Source organism: Dunckerocampus dactyliophorus, chromosome 9 (genome assembly GCF_027744805.1).
Source record: "Dunckerocampus dactyliophorus isolate RoL2022-P2 chromosome 9, RoL_Ddac_1.1, whole genome shotgun sequence".
NCBI lineage: Eukaryota > Metazoa > Chordata > Actinopteri > Syngnathiformes > Syngnathidae > Dunckerocampus > Dunckerocampus dactyliophorus.
The window spans coordinates 23514211-23534434 of record NC_072827.1 but is presented as its reverse complement, the minus strand read 5'-3'; the positions used below and the strand labels follow the sequence as shown (position 1 = coordinate 23534434).

The 20224-nt window shown below is 42.3% G+C and overlaps 2 protein-coding genes across 4 annotated transcripts; both read right to left on the bottom strand.

Annotated features, from left to right (window-relative positions):
- Positions 1–1065: 1065 nt before the first annotated feature.
- On the bottom strand, positions 1066–4075 carry creg2 (cellular repressor of E1A-stimulated genes 2). Its single transcript, XM_054787200.1, has 4 exons — positions 3605–4075; positions 1950–2119; positions 1735–1848; positions 1066–1652 (listed from the first exon to the last, which is right to left on the bottom strand). The coding sequence occupies exons 1-4, from the start codon at positions 4022–4024 to the stop codon at positions 1511–1513; spliced, it is 846 nt and encodes a 281-aa protein (XP_054643175.1). The 5' UTR covers positions 4025–4075; the 3' UTR covers positions 1066–1510.
- Positions 4076–4901: 826 nt separating this feature from the next.
- cracdla (cracd like a) lies at positions 4902–19265 on the bottom strand. 3 transcript variants are annotated; one of them, XM_054787955.1, is made up of 11 exons: positions 19122–19265; positions 17116–17216; positions 14167–14217; positions 13952–14093; positions 13025–13160; positions 12412–12576; positions 10462–10710; positions 9393–10383; positions 6664–7436; positions 6489–6588; positions 4902–6423 (listed from the first exon to the last, which is right to left on the bottom strand). In XM_054787955.1, exons 3-11 carry the CDS (start codon positions 14213–14215, stop codon positions 6236–6238), a joined length of 2793 nt encoding a protein of 930 aa, XP_054643930.1. In that variant the 5' UTR covers positions 14216–14217; positions 17116–17216; positions 19122–19265; the 3' UTR covers positions 4902–6235. The 3 variants fall into 3 exon arrangements, with proteins under 3 accessions (XP_054643930.1, XP_054643931.1, XP_054643929.1); XM_054787956.1 differs by lacking the exons at positions 13952–14093; positions 19122–19265 and having other exon boundaries at positions 17116–17415; XM_054787954.1 differs by lacking the exons at positions 17116–17216; positions 19122–19265 and having other exon boundaries at positions 14167–17107.
- Between the last annotated feature and the right edge of the window lie 959 nt (positions 19266–20224).

The following is a 20224-nucleotide window of genomic DNA, read 5'->3' as shown; positions in this document are numbered from 1 at the left end:
CAGACAACCTCATGTCAAAAAATTCGAACTATCCCTCTAAAGCAGTGGTTCTTAACCTTGTTGGAGGTAGCGAACCCTTCTTTAGTGAAAAATAAAATATATATTTTTTTAAAAATTCAAGACATAGCTATATGTTTGTTTACTGGTGCACAAAATGAAAGAGACAGGACGCTGACTCCCATCACGGTCCGTGATACATGTGAATCCATGCTGTACATGTTTGTCTGACCACTTTCTTTTTTTGCTCAACAGTTAGTATGGATTCAAATATTAAGAAGGAAATCACACGACGTGCTACCACATCAGTCGCACGTTGACTACTTGATGGTGCGTTTCATTTGTACTTGGAACTGGGAAGTCGGAGTGAGAGTGACGTGATCTCCGAGTTAAAAGCGTTCCAGATGCCAAGTCAGAAAAACTTCACACTATAGCAATATTTTTTATAAATTGTTTATTGATTATTTACCGTTTACACACGAGGCAGCCATCATTGATTGTTAACTCAGAGGTGGTGTGGATGCTCTGACTTCCAAGTTGAACATTCCGACTTCGGGGGGCGTTTCAGTCGGGTGTTCCAGCTAGGAACTCGGAAATTCCGACTTCCAAGTACAAATGGAACACACCATGAGTGCGCTAAATTCTTCGCAGCACTGATTGGCTAAGGCACGCAATGTAATGTGATTATCTGCAGCCAGTGATGGCTAAGCGGGGCGTGTCATCACGTATTGACACGATGGGTCCGGTGTGTCTTAACCTCCGTGGCGGAGGCTCTGCCGAACCCCTAGGGTTCGATCGAACCCAGGTTAAGAACCACTGCTCTAAAGAGTTGGAGTCCCTCTCACTGTAGATGCCCGTAAGGCGCATTGCTAATGGCTGTGTTGCTCTCCACAGGTGACCCTAGTTTGAAACCCTGCAATGGTGCATATTTAATATGATTATTATTGTTTTGGTTTTTGATACTGGCTCTCACCGTGTCTGGCAAAAAAAAATTCTGGCCAGCCCACTGAAGGCCCAGGTATCAAATGCACTACCCGCCACTGGTGTTAAGTGTGTTCAAAACAAGAATATGCAAGCCTTCTTTAATTAAGAAGAATTAAGAAAAAAAACCCACACAGAATTGAAGGTGAACATACACTCGCAATACATTACATGACTCACTTTCCGGCAGCACGTCTGTATAGTGGTTGGCACTTCTGCCTCACAGTCAGGAGACTGAGTCGGATCTCCTCTGTGTGGACTTTGCATGTTCAGAGGGTACCCCACCTCTCAGCTGGGATAGGCTCCAGCCCAGCTGTGACCCTACTATGGCAAGCGGTACATCAGATCGGTGCACTTTTTACGCAAACGGTGATGTCGCATACCATTCAGTTAGCTAGTTTGCTTGCCTTACACACCGCATTAAATCAGTAATCAATTAAAACCACTTATTCATAGCTTCACTTGGAATCCACTAGACACATCTATGATGTTTTAGGCTGACTGATGCGATGATGCTGAGGAAGCGGTATCCTCAGAAGGGTAAAGCTTTGAAATATTCCTCCAGCGGAATGAGCTGTGTGCCTCCGAGCCAGTCCTGCAGCCAGACTTGAATCAGCTCCAGCTTCATGAAGAACCACTTGTGTCCCGCAGGCCACTTTGCCATCTCGGGATGCCTGTAAAACAAAAACAGAGCGCTATATTAAGACGCTGCAAGTGTTGTTTTGATTCCCAGCCAGCAAACATTCCCTCTCCTACCTGGAGAACATTGCCTCCTTGGCAAAGGCGAGCTCCTCTGGAGCTACCTCCACCATCTTGCCTGTCAGCGTGAGTCGGGCACACCTGGGATCTTCTGGATCATACACCATTTGTCTTGAGACACATAAGGGAATGTTATAATTGGAGGACAAACAAAAAAGGCAATCTAATAGGATCCAAGACATCAACAGTTCTGTGTGTTATTTTACACTTGCCTGCAGAAAGGCCCCTCTGCCTCTGAAAATGTGATGGAAGCAAAGGGGTTCTCTTTCAAGTCTACCACTGTGATATCCTTGGGGGTCATATAAAAGTAGATGACTCCGGTGCTGTTGTCCACTGGTCCATCACTGACAGAGAAAATGTTCCCAAAAGGGACACCTTTGATCTGAACACACACACACAAATAAACAGGTCTCATTATCAATTTCAAAAATTAGTAAGAGCATAAAAATAATTCAGTGTAACAACAGGAAAAGAGTAAAGTATATATAGAATGTTACAGCATTGTCTGTACAGCTCATAAATGTTTATGAAGGTGACAGTTTGACCCTGGAACAGACTATTTACATCATTTCCCACGGGTAATCGTTTCCTTTTAAGAAACTGTCAAAGGCATGTACAGCGGTACCGGCAGTCTCTTGGCTGATTTTTTGTTTTAAATTGTGAGATGAAATTTGGGTTACAAGCCACAAGTTACCGGCAGGCATTGCCGAAGACAGTTATTTGGAGGGCTTGTGTGACCTCTGTCCTTTGTAAGTGGCCGAGGACAAATACGGAAGTGCGAGCTGCCTTCTTTTTTTGTAAAGACGCTTACAAATCTAGTGAGACGTGGGTTGCGTTTTTTTGGGCTTGAATTTGAATCTGTAGTTGCATATTTGGGCTTGCTTCTCAGTCTGTGTGAACCTCCCGATTATCTCCCAGCTCTCCACGATAAAGCAAAACATGAGTGCAGTAAGTAATAAGCCTTTCTGTTCAATGAGGCTAACCCCAAGACAAGACAAAAATAATTAGCTAAAAATAGCCACTGATGTAGCCTGTCAAACACTAATCTTGGTTTAATATTTTAAAATTCAAATAATGATCATATCTAGCAAGTAGAAACCTATCTGCACAAACAGGAATTTGACAGTCGTCCTACTTGCTCTGCTGAAGTCTCACAAGGCTCACTACTTGGCCCAATCCTATTCAGACTCTACATCAATAGCAGACCAGTATGGTCATCAATTGTATCAAAATACAATTATGGTAAAGCCTCATTCATTACACTTAATTGGTTCCAGACCCGACCATAAGTGAATTTCCGCGGAGTAGGATTCTTCTTTTATAAATGCTTTGGACAGAGAAATTGAGACGCCTCCTCTTTGACCCTTTAACAAGCGGTCTGTCCTTCGCAATGTGGTGGGTTGCCAGTTGGGCTACCTTTCAGAGAGCTCGTCGCTTTTTGGATGGGCTTATTTTCAGAGAGCTGGTTGTTTGTGAATTTAGCCAGACTTGGCAATACTGAGCTAGCGATAGTGGCTTCGATGAGAGTAGACCGGTTAGAGAAGGAAAGTTCCGCCGATTTATTAGCGTTTGTTTGTTAAAGATTGCATGTTGCAACACCCGTTTTGTCATACTTCCACGCTGTTGAATTCGACATAATGCGCCAATTGACAAGATTATATTGCATTGTTTTTATACAATTGGTTATTTATAAGTATGTTTTTGTTGGCGGGTCTGTTGGTGTCTTTATTCATGCATGAACGAAGCAAATACGAACTATGTCACGTAACGAATTAAACATGTACGTCAAAGTACCACTGTACATCACTTCTTTTGTGATGTAGTATTGAATATGATATCCAACCAGGTAAAGCTGCACCATTCCCACCTTGTCTTGAGTAGAAATGGTGGCCAGGCATCCCCAATCGCTGCTATGGACGATATACCGAGCAGTCCTGGCGGTCTCCTGGTGCGGGGGAGGGCCGTTTCCACCACCTGCCTTTGCATTCTTCTCCCGCTTGTAAGAGAAAAGGCGAGAACGACGCTGGACGGTGGTAGAGTCGACCTCAGCCTCCATTTGCTCCTCAGGACTCTCCATGCTGCTGTCCCGGAGGACGTTCTGGGAGGGATACGCCTGCTTCCATAAACCGCCACCATTCACTAGCAAAGCCGGGGCGACCTCCTCCGACAGGTCGGCGTCTCCCACCACATCGCTGGCGGAGACCATCCAGGAGACCGAGTTCTTCAGGGTGTAGCCCCGACATACAGTTGCCAAAACTGGCAAGATGAAATAGAAAGTTAACCTCATGAGTTCTTACAATGGCGGCCTTCTCTGTTGTGTTTATATTAGCTTGTTTTCGTCACATGGGATGAAGCTGGACGCGGGGACCAATCGCCTTCGTATTCCACGACCAATCAGCGGGGGCAGTCTCTGAAGAGGGTTCAAACATTTGACCAATCACTGACTTTCACCAATCACCGCCTTTCACAAACTTTCACTTAGTACAAAAAACAAGCCGTGGATCTACTATATAATTAATGTTCTGAATCTCATAGAAAACCCCTAGTTTATTGATAATTTTTTTTATTTCGTTCATTTATTGCTTATCATTTATCTTATTATGTATATTTCATTTTTTATTTGTCTTTTACATTTTCTACAACAGCCTGTTCTGGCATTATTTCTTTCTGGAAATTGACTTGAAGTTTATTCCACACTTGTATGTATGCACGTTGCATGTTGTCTATTATAATTTTTTAATTAAAAAAAAAACTCGAACCCAGGCTGTTACTGTATTGGCCAACATGCTAACCACTAGACCACCGTGCGGCGTCATGAGACCCATTTTTCTTTAATAAGCCACTCACTCACACTGTTTATAACTACTTTTGAATGCAATAAAAGTGATTTAACTCACAACAGCAGATATCAAAATTTAAGTTACAACCAAACATGCAATTTTCAATGCAATTATAGCTATTTTCCATTTTTGGTTGTGTTATTGTTGCAATACTACTAATATGTTCTTCCCTCAGAATGATAATGCAACCAAAGTCGTGGAACTCTAAAGATAAGTTACAAAGAGTACAGTTATAGACAGGCAGTTATGGACTGTATTATGCCTTATAAAGATGATTAAATATGCCATGTCCCAAAGGCTTCATCTCCACACTGACACAGAAAGTACACATTAAATATTTGTTTTATTATATAACCACAATATTGAAATTACATCCAGAAATATTTATCTTAAAGTGGTGGAGTGGAATTTTTTTTTTTAATTCACATTGTAATAATTAACATGGCAAATGTACAGTATATTACAGTTCAATACACAAGCCTTTTGGACAGCCTTAAAAATGTGTTGAAAGGTTAAACCCTGTGTGTTTTTAGGTGTTGTTTCGCCAAACAGACATGCCGTAAATAAATCAAGAACTTTTAACATCCAGTTATTAGCGACACCTGTTTCGGTAATTCACATAATAATGTATTATACAATATATCGCAAACGTGATTCAGCAGCCATTTAATATATTTTTAATATATTTTAAGTGACAGTATTATAGTAAGTCAACTTGGATATACTTTAGAGTAGTCAGTGTACAGCTTGTGTAGCCGTATAGATTTACTATCCACTGAAAATAAGTCAGCACATTGCCATTATTGTCTAAATAGCTGGCAAAACAAGTGAGTATCAAGATAATTGTGTCTTGCCTCCAGTCTAGCATGGTGGTGGTTATGGTCATGGTCCGGGGCTGCATGAGTGTTGCAGTTCATTGAGCGAAACATGAATTCCAACATGTACTGTAAATTGTGAAGCAGAAATTGGGCCACGTGGCAGTTTTCCAACATGACACAGAGCCAGTGGCGGTCCTGGCTTGAATGACGCCCTGGGCGGACTGATGCTGCGGCGCTTGGTCTGCGATATAATGAAATCTGAAATATGAAATATGAATATATGATATTAAAAATGAAATATGTTCGATTTTTGAGCAATTACTGTTGTAATTTACTTTTTTTTAACTGTATAATTAACCTCAGGGCTGAGGCACATTGGTGAAGTGAGCCCCCCGTACTGTTTGGTTTGGTCACATGGTGGACATTTGATGGCTTCTGAGCAGCATCTGCCACACATCCTGACTTGATGAGCACTGAACACAAATAAATTGGTTCTCCCTCCTCGCATCGCCCCCCCAGGAGAATGCCGCTCTGGGCAATTGCCCATATGGCCCATAGCTAGAACCGCCACTGCACAGAGCCCAAAGACACCTCCAAGATGAAGAGCCTTGTTGAGGAAGCTGAAGGTGAAGGTCATGGAGTGGCTGAGTATGTCTCCTCCAGACATAAACCCAATTGAGCACATGCGGCGCCGTAAACCTATACTGATATAAAACCTGTACACTGACTCCTATAAAGTATATGTAAATGTACTGACTATAGTATGGTCCCTTAACAATAAAATGAGTTGCTAAAACGTGAGGGGTGTGTTTACTTTCGTGAGAAACTATGTTTCTCCCCTCAGTCCATGGTCTTGTCACTCCATGCCATGGACTTCCTCTTGGCCAGTTCCATCCAGGAAGGCTGGTCACTGTCAGGCATAGACCTCAGTGCAGGTGGAAGTATGGGTGACGAAGAAGGCGACAAGGACCCTAGGTTTTTCCTCTTCCACTTCTCCTCAAGAGGAACTCTGGTGGGGCTCTGGGTCTCTGGAAGACAACACGTCGTGACCTTGCTGCGATTCACATTTGGGATTGCGTGAAATGCAATGCACCTGTGACTTTAAACCCTTCTCTCCCTTGGGGTTTTGTCTCAGCGAGGGGTTCACCTGATGTCTTTGATGCTTCCATTTGGGGTTTCCTAAGAGGATCCACCTAAGGGGATCATAAAAAGATGTTGCAGTTTCTGGTGAAAAGACAGAAGGATGACAGTAGCAAAGAAGTACAAACCCCCTTAGCTCCAGTAGTCCACTCTGCCCGTCTCTCTAGAAATGCAGCCTTCTCGCTGACGGATCCAGCCCATCCCGTCCTCTTCCCTAGCAGTGATGGACTCTCTTTTTCCAACAATGTCCTTTTCTCTTCGTCTACTGGAGGTGATGTGACAGAGCACGTTTGGGCAGATGTTGTATATTTGGGCAAAGTGGGGACTTGCTGGAGACCTCGGTTGCTCCAGGAGGGTGAGACTGAGGTAGTGTAAGACTGCGCAAGGAATGGAGTGACTGGTCCACATGAAGTTGGGGTTTCTGATCGGGGAGAAGCATGCAAGGGGGATTGGATAGCACATTGATTTGCCAGCACAGATGGATGGGAAACAACATGTGGGACAGACTGTGCTCGCGGTGCTTCTGGTTCTGTCCAAGTCTTGATTGTCTTCTTACTTCGTTCAGTTTCACCTTTACCACCGTCAACCTGTACTGGCCTCACACATTCTCGCAGACTTACAGTGTGAGATTTGAGTTGTTTCCCATTTAGAACGTCATCAGGGTTTGGTGGTTGTGCTGGTGTTTGTGGACACATCGCGGATTGCCCTCCTGTCAAGTCCTTGGGAAACCTTCTTGCAAAAAGCTGCTGGAGACTTCTGGTCTTTTCCATTGCCAGACTCACCCAGGACACCTCGGATGAAGTGGTCTGTGGTGCAGGCTGAGACTCCGGAGACGGGTTTGAGGAAGTGGTTGTTTGGGTTTCTGCTGGCAAGGCGGCAGCATCGCTTGGAGGGGCTGGATCTGTGGATAGAACATAGAAGCATTGTTTCAGTCTTTCACATGCGCGACGTTCACACTGCAGTGTATGATGCCCAGTTCGTTTTTTTTGTTTTTTATGTGGTCGTTCACGTTACCAAAACAATGCGACTTGTTAATGTGAACGCAGAACGTCCAGAAAGTGACGTGCATATGCACAACGTCACACGCATTTTTCTGTGTGTTTACGGAAGTAAAGATCGCTGCAGTGTGTGCTCCAGTGATGTCCGACATCACTGATTTCATTTCCGATCCCATACTGGGTAAAATTTTAACTGGTATCAGTGATACCAATCCGAAACTGTGTGCAAATATACCCGATGTGTCTGGTAAATTAAAAAAAAGTAGAGTACAGTATTTCAGATTACAACGTAAAGAATCAAGACATCACAGTAATTTATTGATTTACTTTAAACCCTGAAGTATATTGCGGCAGCGGGGTGATTTACAATGTATCCAAGCTAACATACGACATCAGAAAAAACAAAGGACAAAATCATATACACTCCCCTCCAAAAGGTTGGGAACACCTGCTGAAGTATCAACATTGTGATTTGAGAATAGACTTTAGAGCATGAAGAACTGGTATCAGAAGTATCGATATTTCAGTATCAATCCGCACGTCACTAGCTTGCTCTCCTTAAAGCATTTGTGGCAAATTCAAGGATTTTGTGCAACGAGAGTCAATATTTTCTTCATGTAGGAGATTAAGAAGAATTTTGGCTATGGCAGCCCGTAGACAACTTGCTGCCACGTCTGTTCCAAGGAGCGTGTGGGTGGATGTCGGAGGCAGGAGTGGTTTGATGAGAGCTGCTTCAATAACACCTTTTTAAAAAAAAAGGATTAAAAAAAACCTTTTGCTTACACCGCTGAGTACCTTTGTCCAAGTCTTGCACAATAAACCACGCCTTTCAATGACGTGCATGTCGGATATATGCGACCTGGCCGTTCACAATGCAGTAGCTTCGGGTACATGTTGGTTTTATATCGCATCATATTTTATATTGTATTATATATTATCATATATATTTATATTGCATCATATTTTTTATGTACAAACAAGGCCCGGGTCACATTTGCAAAAATCTGAATTGTACTGTTCACGGTGACATAAAACAGGTTAAAAAAAATACCAGAAATGACCTGCAGTGTGAATAAAGCCATGGAAATCAAGATTTTAAATATCAAAGCCATAAAAGAAGATCCGGCATTTATCCAACTTTGCCTTTCACACAGAATTCCTCACAGAGTGATATTGCTACAACCCCTCGCGCTGCTTCTGCTTACTCCTGCTTCTGTTACGACTCTTGTCCTACCTCTGAAAGCGTAAAATTGCCAGATCGATTTCGTTCCCCCTGTTCTGTGTCGGTGCTGTTCACACAGAAGTGGTGGGGAAAAAAAACGCCAGATTTTAAAATTCTGGAATGCCCTTACACACAAGTGGCGCCCTGCCTTGGTTACAGGTCTGATACTACCTGAGAGCCAATAAGAGATTATCATCACAAGTTGACACCTCTGTCAAATGTCAACGTATACAAGGAAGTGAGGACGTGAGTGCGTGAGTGGGTTTCACAAAGGGCGCCATTGAAGCTGGAACCGCCACTGCCTGAACCACGGCACACAAAAAGGTGAAAATGTGTCCAAACATGCACCCCTACTGTGTTGCCTGAATCATCCCACACCTTTACGGAACTGCCAAACACATGTCTGTAAAATTTGAACAAGACTGGTGGAAAAGCATGGCTGCTTGCCAGGACACGGGTGGAACCTAACAACTAATTGTCCATAAGTCATTGACCATGGACAAGTCCAGCATGTCTTCCAAAGCATTTTGTGCACGACTCATAGGAGGTGCCTCAAATGTCCTGTATGGGACGTATTGTATTATGGTTGATACCCTTAATACCCATAGATGGGTACCAAATGCTAACGTAAACTCACCTGTCAGTGGGAAATCTCCTGCGGTGGTATTTTTACATAAGTTGACGCCGTTATCACTACTTTCTTGTCTCTCCAGTCCATCACTTTTCTCCTCCGACGGCTTGGAATGACGCCTGGAAGAGCCATCGGACCAAAATCTCATGGAGTTAGACGTTGAGCGGAGTTTAAAGCCAAACACCGTCTTTCCTTCTTCTTCCGGAACTTCTTCCTTGGTCTCTGCCGCCTCTGATGGACTGATGGTTTTAGATACTGTCTCAGATTCCACATTTCTCAGACTGTTCTGCCTTTCCCATGGAAGAACTGAGCTTTTCTGCTCTTGTCGAAGTCTTCCCATGGCGAAGGGTCTCTCTCTGGGTTGTGTATCTTTATGTTCCTCCAGGCTTGAAGGAGCTATACACTCAGCTCCTACCTTGTGTCTACTTCCGCCCGCAAAACTGCCCGATCGGGGTCTGTCCTCAATGCGGCTTTTGGCAGACGTGATGGCGAAATGGAAGGATCCAGACCCGGGTCTTTTTATCCCTCTTAAGTTATCTGCTTCAGCATGATCCTGTGGACAAACAGGTGAGGACTTGGACACCACTGATTCGCAGCTAGTGGAGACATTCTTTAAATCAGATGGTTCAGTCTTCCGTAGGCTATAGCTCTTGTTGTGGGTCTTGACCTGAAACCCGCAATCCCCTGTGATTCCCTTCATTTCTAAGGAGGAATCTGGTCTCTCGCTTGATGTTCCAACTCCATGTCTCTGAAGCTTCACTTGAAGAACCTGGGAGGATATAGGGGATAGTCCAAGTAAGGCTTGGTCTGGTACGGTAGAGGATTTAGGTGCTGCCTCTAATGAGAGTGGATCCAGCTTGGAGGATTTGGGTAGAAAGTGTTGAGACGTTATAGAAACATTGGTTACATCCTGTCGTTCTTCCAATGCTTCCTCCTTGGGTCTAAGATCCATCACAGGTACAGTATGGTTGTTTAGGTCGTCCACCTTACAATCAGGCTGCCGAAAATAGACCAAAGAAGTCCATGTAAGATAAAAATACTTATTTGTAAACATCCTACGATTGGGTTCACTCACTTCCACCACCCGCCTCTTGGTGCTGGCCCTCTGGTTTCGGGGCTTGACAGACATCCGGTGTCGGGCCGCGGACGTGTCCAAGCAACGGACATACTGGACAGAAGAGCTGAAGTCCAGCGGGGACTCACAAGATGGGGTGGCAGTCGGGGTGGAGCGGGTGAACGTCGGTGATGGGGTGGTGGGTCTGGATATGGAGGCTGGAGGTTTGAAGATGGGCAAGAGTGAGCATGAGCTTGGCTGGGATGTAGCCTGAGGAGTAAAGCACAAGGAAATATTCATGTAATACTACATCTCAAAAGGAACTCACAGTACAAATTACATTATTGGATGCTATAAAACCCTTGCTCATCGGGATTACAGTAGCATAAGGCTAACCAAGGACTATGACTGTGTTTCAATTCGTGCAACTTCAGTATATAGCTACATTATGTGCATTGCGTAAAGTCTGGCAGTGTAGCACAGTCCCAAATCAATTACTGTTGTTCCACACTTACCGGAAATGACCATCACAATATTCATGCGCTTCTTCTTCACTTCTTTTAAATTGTGATTTGCAACCACTCAAGTTAGTCCCTCCCCTTCCACAACATAACGAAGATGGCGAGGATTGAGGTCAATGGTCAGGACCCACGGATGCACACTAACCATTTAGGGTGCATCCAGGTACTAACGGGGTACTGTGTTTTCAGTTAGTACGCACGTATACACTAACAGTGGGTGTAAGTGTAAGTACGGAAGTGCACGAAAAGTATTATTTAAAAAAAAAAGCATTATTAATTTTGTAAAGGCAGACTTTTTGACAGAGCTCTTGTACTGGTTCTCATTAGTTACTGGGAGTTAAAATAGTTGACTATTCGACGATTTCATTTGGAGGAGTCTGATTCGACTATCAATCTCGCCGTCTAGTCATATGAAAATGTCATGTGATCAAGATTGTACAATTGGAGTGCTCACAACTGTGACTGAGCATACATTTTTACATTGAACGTCTGTTTTGGTTATAAATAGCCTATTTTGATACAAATTCAGCCTCATTTGTGTTACTAAATAATTGAAAATGATGTGTGTCTTTAACAGAAGACCGATACTTACGCAAGATGGCGTAAGTATAGGTTGTTTACGACGGAATGTGAGCAAAGGCCTGGAAACGCGATCCGTTCTGTGCATGTGCGAGATCTACGTCACTTCCTCCTTTAGCTAAATTTTATGACAGCGCCTCTGCGACATCATGTGCTGTGATAGTCATTAAGTCTCTAATGAGACTCTTACAGCGCTGTGGAGGAATTTTGTCCCACTCATCTTTGCAGAATTGTTGTATTGAATTGTTGTTGGCAAGTGAGGCCTGCATTTCTTTGGATGTTGTTGTGGGGTCTTTTGTGACCTCTTGGATGAGTCAACGCTGTGCTCTTTGGGTAATTTTGGTTGCCCAGTCACTCCTGGGAAGGTTCACCACTGTTCCATGTTTTAGCCATTTGTGTATAATGGCTCTCACTGTGGTTCGCTGGAGTCCCAAAGCTTTAGAAATGGCTTGATAACCTTTTCCAGACTGATAGATCTCAATTAATCTCGGGTTGGGGTTTGGGGAGGACTAACCTTTTCACACAGAGCCATGTAGGTTTGGATTTTTTTTCCTCCCTTAATAATAACAAGTTTCATTTAAAAACTGCATTTTGTGTTGAGTTGTGTTGTCATTAACTAATATTTACATTTGTTTGATGGTCTGAAGCATTTAAGTGTGACAAACATGCAAAAAAAAAGAAAGGAGACAAACACTTTAAAAAAATATATTTATATTAAACTTTTAGTTGACTATGAACAAAATCTAACAAATCAGATTCGACTATGAAAACTCTGTGAAAATGTTTGACTCTGCAATTAATTTATTTGACTTTTAGTATTTCCTATGGTCAGGGATTGAATTGTCCGTCCATCCATTCATCCATAAATTACCTTGCTGAGGGGTCCAAGGGCTGTAACGTCCCCCGCTGCTGAAATCTCAGGGAGCTTAAGTGAAGAAATGCTGTCCTCCATGTGGCCTCCTACGCTGTCTTGTTGCCTGACTGGCAGAATCAGGGGAGGGGGCCCCAGGTGCATCTTCTGCTGCTGAAGCTTCATCTGTGAAAAACACCATCTTAGATGTGACACAGGTATATTTAACAATAGTGTATACACGGTACCAAGTCTTCCAGTCACTCACAAACACCAGAGATCTGGCGACCCGAAGACGGTGGAAAAAAGTGTCTCAGAGGTTGTTAGCAAACAACAGAGGAGGACTAAGGATGCTAATTTGAACAAAATGGCGACCAGTCAACAAAAACAAAGCAAATACATCAAACAACCATCTGGCAACTACTGTAAGAAATATGAAATCCTTTTTTACTGTCATCTACCAGTTGAAAAGAGGAAACATTGGTACATTGGTCATGGTAATGGCTTCATGAACATGCACACGTTACATTGGAATACATCACATATGACTGGGGTCATATTGGGGTCAATGTGGGTAACTCACATTCCATGTTGCCTGCAAGGACAAGTGGCATAGTGGATGGATGGACGTTACCTGCAAAGCTTTAATTTTGCTATGAACGTTCTCCTGGGATAAAACTCTCATCGGCTCCTCATCCGTCAGGACCTGGTCGGCCCCGAAGATGCTGTCATGGGACAGCGCCCGCGATCCCATCGTCCCTTGGGGGCATCTGTTAAAAGAGGCGAAGGTAGGAAAAGTAAAGGGCAAACTTTGCTAAACTGTAGCACCTTTAAGGGTGTGTTCACACTCGTCATGTTTGGTTCAGTTAAAAGGAACTCTGGTACGTTTTCTCTGCTAGTGCGGTTCGTTTGGTCAAGCGTGAGCGCCGTCCTCTGAGACAGATGTTTCTCTCTTTGCTGATAAATCTGGTGCGATTCGGTTCGCTTGACCTCAAATGTGAACAGCACACTGACCGAAGCAACAGAGGCGTGTGAAAATGACAGCAAAAAGCATGTAAAAACGACAAATATGTAAGAGAAAATGTTCTCTCTCTGCTCTGTTCCCTCCTTTTGTGTGTGTGACAATAGCGTTCTTTAAAAGTATATTTTATAAGCTTTAATATCATGTATTAAGTCACGAAAGCACCTGAACAGCATTTTGTTCTGGAATATTTGAGTTATGTCACACATTAAGTCACTAAAGTGCTTTAAAAGTTATTTTATAAGCTTTTTGTGACATAAATGCTGGCAAACATAGCAACATATAAAAACAAGCTACATATTCAACCCGGTAGATGACATTTTGGTTTGGGATATTTGTTTTACGTCACTTAATAAGTCATGAAAGCTGCCAATCAAGTCTACATTATGCATACTATGTTCTTCACTGTGCAGCCTTGACTAAAATGACAAAAATTCCAGTGTGAATGCAAAGAAACCGCATGTGTGCACCAAGTATCTTTTTTTTTTTTTTTTTGGTCCGGACCAGAGTACTGAATCACACGTGTAAATGCATGCTCACACTAAGTCTTCATCTGATCCAAGCGCCTTTGCCGCGTAGATGTCACTGGCCGATTGGCTGTGTTTGGGGTCAAATTCCTCGCCGGTTCTTTTACTTTTCCCAAAAAGACGAGACCTCAGACCTATTTTGGACTTCCCGGGTCCTATCAGACACACGTGCACACATTATACGTCAGATCATCTGTTCATTGTCGCTAACATGCTATACTACCAAACCTGAGATGTCCTCAGTGCCATCCTCTGTATCTCCACAGAAGGCCTCCATCCCTGGAAGCACAGAAAACATCAAGGAGCATTTTGAGGACAAGTTCACACACTGTTCTGAGCAGGCACACGTGTTGTTTGCACATAAAAAAGTTGTGCAATAGCCTGAAGATGTGACACATGGACTTGAGTGTCAAAGGTTTATTGGTTTTATCGGGACAAACTGTTACTGTGGAAAGGTAAGGTCTGCTCCATTTTATCACCTGCTTACAATAATATGATCACTACAAGAACTGCGCCTATTTTATGGAGCTAAATAACCAGAAGATTGGAAACATCTCTCAGTATGATACAAACTATGTTGGATTAACATCAACATAACAGATTAATACTCTACCTATTACTGTGAAACATTACTCTGCATTTTTAGCATTTCCATACAGGCCTTGCATTGGATCCTAGTACACAATTTTTAAGAAAAAAACACTCAAATCTGCGTGCCGCCCAGCTAAATGTCAATCAAAATCCCAAGTGGCTTTCCCTTGTTTAAGTCCAGTCATGTCCTTATGTTAATAATGCAAGTGCAAAGAGTCTGCTCTCTAATTAAAAATACAGTGGAACCTCTCAAGTTGAAGGCCCATAGAGTTGAACAAGACGTAAAAAGCTGCCAAACTAAACCACTAAAGTGACTTTTTTAATGATGTTCGAACAGTAACGTACCATTTATGTGCACCGTATGGAAGACAACTTGTTGGATCTTCCACGTAAAGAGAACAGCTTTGTAAAAATAACAAAAAAAAGCCGGCTTTGCTACACACCTTCAAAATAAAGCTCTGTCAACGATCCGTCAGTCAGCTACAGACATGGGAGCAATAAGTTTGATCGTTTTGTTTTTCTTCAGCGAATAGGCTCACATGGCGTTAAGTTGCTGTTGACATGTGTTAGTAATGTTAGCGCTGTAGCTCACGTAGCTCTTCTAGTGTTGCTAACGTTTGTGTCCTCATGTCCTACTCCTTCAAAGTTATGTTGTTGTATGTGATATATACAGTATCTGACGTGTTACAGTGTACACTAAGTCCCCAACTTACGAACATCCAACATGCAAACATTCGGAGATACGAACGCAAGCTGACTGGTCTATATTTTCATGTGTTTTGCCTTTTGGAACTCCATATTTATACTGGTAATGCTTGACCAGTAGAGGGCACTGTGACACTGCTAATGGGACCAACAGGTAGAGGAAGATGAGAGAGAGAGGAAGGCTAAGTTGTAGGTGTATGATACAACCGGGACAGAGCGTGTGATTAAAGTTTATGAAGAGTTAATAGGTCTGCTTAATTCTACACCACCCACAGAACACTACCTCTTTTAGAAGAGTCTAATGACCATTTGTCCTTTTTTTCAATAACTCCTCCTCCTCCTCCACCACAACGACGTATGCTCGACGACCCCTCTTCAAAGGTAAATAACATTTATCATTACGTATTATTATATCACTTTTATTATTGTTTTTTTCATTAATTATCCTTGTTTAATATTACTACTGCATCCAAACTCATATTTACATACTGTACATATGCATATACTGTATATGTATACACGTACATGTAGTACCTATGTCATTGGTAATATTACCTTTTCCCCAACTTAATAACAATTTGACTTAAGAACGGTCGTCTGGAACCAATTGTGTTCGTAAGTTGGGGACTTAGTGTATATGTCAAAACTGGTGCTTCCTAGAGGCATGCATGTCAGAGACGGTGGTGGACAAAAACAGCTCATTTTCATTAAAGCTACAGACACACAAAATGGTGTGTTCCCAGTAGGGTTTACTAAAAGCTCTTTTAAACTGTCGAAATTCAAGCATTATTGCAAGATTTTGGACGACACACTTCCAATACACGATTGTGGGGCCTCTGACATTTATTTATTTACCGTCCTTCGTGAAGTGGTGGTCTCACCTAGCTAGGGCCGAGTCAGTGACGGTATCATGTCCATGACAAAGGAGGTTTTTCTTTCCTGACGTCACACAAAAACCCGGAACTTCAAAAGCAAGCGTTTGAAAGCCTTTTCTCTCAAAGGTGGAGCAAACAAGTGAGGGAAACAGGCTGTCGGGACACATATTACTGTTAGAGAGTCCTTAAAAACTCACTTTTGTATAATAGGGGACATTTTTACCCCGAATGACACTATTTTGCAGTATTTCCATCCAGCTACCCATCCTTCCATTTTCTAGATCCCTTGTCCTCATTTAGGGTCGCGGGGTAGGCTGGGTATGCTGGACTTTGGGCAAGAGGACAGGTCGCTGGCCAATGGCAGGGCACGCATAGACAAACAACCATTCATGCTCACATTCACACCTACGGACAATTTAGAATTCCAGTATTTCCTACGGCAAAAACCGGTCTTGCGTCCAAACAAATGAGAGGTCAACTGCGCCATGAATACACGTTCCAGTGCATTTAGGTGTTTAACAAGCAGAAAAGTAGCTGTCTAATCATAACAATATGCTGTTGTCCAGCTGAAACACTGATGATCCTAATCAAGCCATCACGATGGCTCCTCATCATCATCATCATCATCATCATGAACATCTTGCCTGCAGCTTGCAGTTGTCAACAAAGTGCTGCTCGTACGGCTGCTGCACGATAAAGACGACATGTGTCAGCTCATGGATGCAAAGTCCAGACTGCACCTCTCATATCAGCCCACCATCCTGCTCCCTCACTGACATGTAAGGCCTTGATGGAAAAATAGGGCTGAAAGTGCATTTAATAATATAAATATACTGCTGTTTCTTCTCTGCTCCTCCATTGCTTGTGTGTTTCTTTCCTCCTGCCAACGCATGGCGCTTTAGCCTTCAACAAAAACTGGAGGATAATTTCATGAGAGCCATGTAAGACAGAACACATGACAAACTTCGTACACGTCACACAATAACAGCGACAAAAAAAAAAGTACCTCAAGCTGTCCCGAGACCCCCTCTTGGTGTGTTTTGTCCCCACCCCCGAGTTGTCCTGTCACCGTCCTAATGTTTGAACCTGCAGGCTTGTCGTCCACATCTGCAGAGAGAGGCAGGAGGGAGGGGGTGAGCGGAAGGAGAGAGAGAGAAGGTCATTCCATGGCAGGACGAGGACAACATGCACAATAGGAGAAAAGAGGACAGAAGAGACAGAGAGACAGAGAGAGAGAGAGAGAGACCCTATTACATTAGTAGCACACTGTGGCCCTCTGCGCTAAGCTCCTTATAAAACACTAACCTGATTTTAGGCACAGAAATGAGAGTAACAGAGGGAGGCAGGGAGGGAGGGAGGGAGGGAGGGAGGGAATAAAAAAAAACAGCTCTAGTTGGAAAGAGGACAGGAATGAGCGTTCACACAAGAAGTGTTGCACACAGGCTTACGTTCAATGATTCAAACAATGAAGCAACAAAAGGTAAAAGTCACCTTGGACATTTTTAACTGTCATTCAAGTGTAAAAAGAAATGAACCACTGAGCAAACTACACATAACAGCGAGCAACATGACGTCATTTGCATAGCGATACTAGTGGCCTTGTATTGGCATTGCTCGTTATTAGCCGTTATGCTAGATTCTATTCTATTACACATACATCTATCATAGATTCTGTATTAGAAACCTGCTCTGTAAAATTCATTTGTGTATCAAGTGGATATTTGACTTAATTGCATGGCTCATGTTGCACTGAGCAGACAGACCCCTTCCTTATATGTTGCAATGTTTTATATTGGCTTCTATGGTTATCGTCATCTTTTTTTCTGAAAAAAAGCCAAATTAAACAGCAAAACATGAGAGGTCACACATTTGACTTATTTGACACATTTTTCCAGAATTAGTATAAAGTGTAAAGTATGAAGTTTATTATAATACATATTATAAATTAAAATTGTTTTCCACAATTGTTTGTTTTTCTATGTATTTTATTATTTTATTTGTTCTTATTGGGTATTATCATAGAAACGGATCTGTGCATTTAAAGAAATTGCCCTGAATAAACTTCCTGTCTCGAATAGATGCCTGGTACTCTTTGCAGTTGAGTAACTATGGGTCTGGCCACTACGTTTGGAGCCAGTAATATATAATAACATACATTACTGTATTATACAGGTACAATGTATTCAATGAAAGCCACACAGACACTCCCTTTCAGCTCAAAGGGCAGACTTCGGGGGGGACGCCACAGTGTCGGTCTGGCCAGGGGGTCATTCAAGCCAGAACCGCCACTGCAGGAAGGCACATACTTTGAAAGTGAAAGTAAAGCAGGAAATGAAACATGACACCGCCTGCCAATTGGTGGAAAAACGCTCATCATCAAACAAAAGAAGCATGAGCAGCCGTTTGGTTGCAGTGAGACATGGAGCAATGTAAGACAACACTGCCGCCAAGTGGCCAACCGATGCAAAGACACACATCACGGCTTCGAAAGTCCTGCACAGGATTTTTCCCACTGTGTGATCCATTGTGTTCTCATATTCAGCTTTGACTAAAACATCTTTGGAATGGGACACATTATTTGTTGTGTGTGTAGTTAGTAAATAGTAACTGATTGAGGCTGTGAAGGGCTTTGAAGGTTATTACAATAAGTATTTTACTACATGTAACTTTATTTGCTACATTTGCATGAGTTTGTTAAATATACGTTTTACATTGTATTTGTATTCTAAGTCATAAGATTCATCACAAGTTAGAAAATGTCAAAAAAATATATAAAAAGTCACACATTTTCCTCCTCAGATTTTAGGCCCAATGTGTTAATACACTGTCAAAACACATGTGAAGACGTGCTGAAAAAAAGAACCGACCGAGGGAGGATAAACAATTTTTAATTTGAGCTATAAACGCAAACACAAAAGTACATAAAACGGCTAAAAGCCTGCCTGGACTCCACAGGGTTAATTGTAATACAGTATTTTATTTGGCATTACAGTATTATTAAAAATGCCTTACCTCGAATAGATCCGTGGAACGCACAGCAGAGATGGGAAGCACTATGTAGGCCACTAGGTTTGCAGTCAACGAGGAGGAGGTAGCAAGCCGGAAGTGGGAAGCTTTTTTTTCTAGTATATTGGTATTTGTCTTCCCCAATGAGGCTCGTCGTCACACAAATCCCCCCCCCATACCAGCTGTTGGTGTGTTTTACCCCATGAAGCATGTGCATTGAGGCCTGCATGCAAGGATAAACTGCATGTAATCTGCACCTAAAGATAACATGTAAACCTTGCACTATTATCTTTTTTTTTTTTTGCACTATTATCACCAAAACTGTCGCGCATGCACACACCGAAATATAGAGTTTGTAAACAAGAATTCAGAATTATGTGGTGATGCATGTGCCTCTCTTTTGGATTATTATATTCCCTCGTGGGCATGCAGATGAGAACTGTGCATCTCGAGATTAAGGTCGATAGATAATCCGATCATAGTTTGAACTCACACGGGTCATAAATCATTCAAACAATTTCTCAACATTTTGGCTCTCTGGAAGTTTATACTCACAGGCCACAACATAAGGCACACCTCCACAGAGTTAACACGCAATTGTGCCTTTAAAATCTAATAATGCTCATGATAATATACTGTAATTCTGATACTGATAGATTGTGTGGATTACTACTTGAATTAGTGAGCCAATCAAAATCAGCCCTACCACACTTGACCACGCCCCCAATGACCGCTGACAGCCAGCAGTTAAGCTAATTTAGCTACCTTGCCTTGTTAAGGAATACAACTACTGAAGTTGGACAGTCATTTCATTAATTAACTTTTCTTTAATGTGCTGCTTTAATTAATTAGTGGAAAATGTGGAAAATGTAAACTAAAACAACGAGAAGTGGAAAAAAACGGCTGTAATCTTACGAGAATAAAGTCAAAATATTAAGAGGAAAAAATATTGTATTCCAATGAGAAAAAAAGGCAAAATTTTACACAAATAACCTTGTAACAAGACAAAAAAAATGTACTTTTAGTATAGTTGAAATATTTAAAAAATATACATTTTTGTGAAGTCATAATCCATCCATCCATCCATCTTCTACCGCTTATCCGAGGTC

Excerpts from the sequence above, each read along its gene's own strand:
- creg2 (XM_054787200.1), bottom strand. The coding sequence starts at position 4,024 with ATGAGGTTAACTTTCTATTTCATCTTGCCAGTTTTGGCAACTGTATGT. Across the intron at positions 2,120-3,604 it reads CCATTTCTACTCAAGACAAG|ATCAAAGGTGTCCCTTTTGG; the intron begins GTGGGAATGGTG and ends GTGTGTGTTCAG. Across the intron at positions 1,653-1,734 it reads AAGGAGGCAATGTTCTCCAG|GCATCCCGAGATGGCAAAGT; the intron begins GTAGGAGAGGGA and ends TTTGTTTTACAG.
- cracdla (XM_054787954.1), bottom strand. The coding sequence starts at position 14,236 with ATGTTTTCTGTGCTTCCAGGGATGGAGGCCTTCTGTGGAGATACAGAG. Across the intron at positions 13,161-13,951 it reads GGATCAGATGAAGACTTAGT|ATGCCCCCAAGGGACGATGG; the intron begins GTGAGCATGCAT and ends CTCTTTTAACAG. Across the intron at positions 7,437-9,392 it reads AGGAGATTTCCCACTGACAG|ATCCAGCCCCTCCAAGCGAT; the intron begins GTGAGTTTACGT and ends TTCTATCCACAG.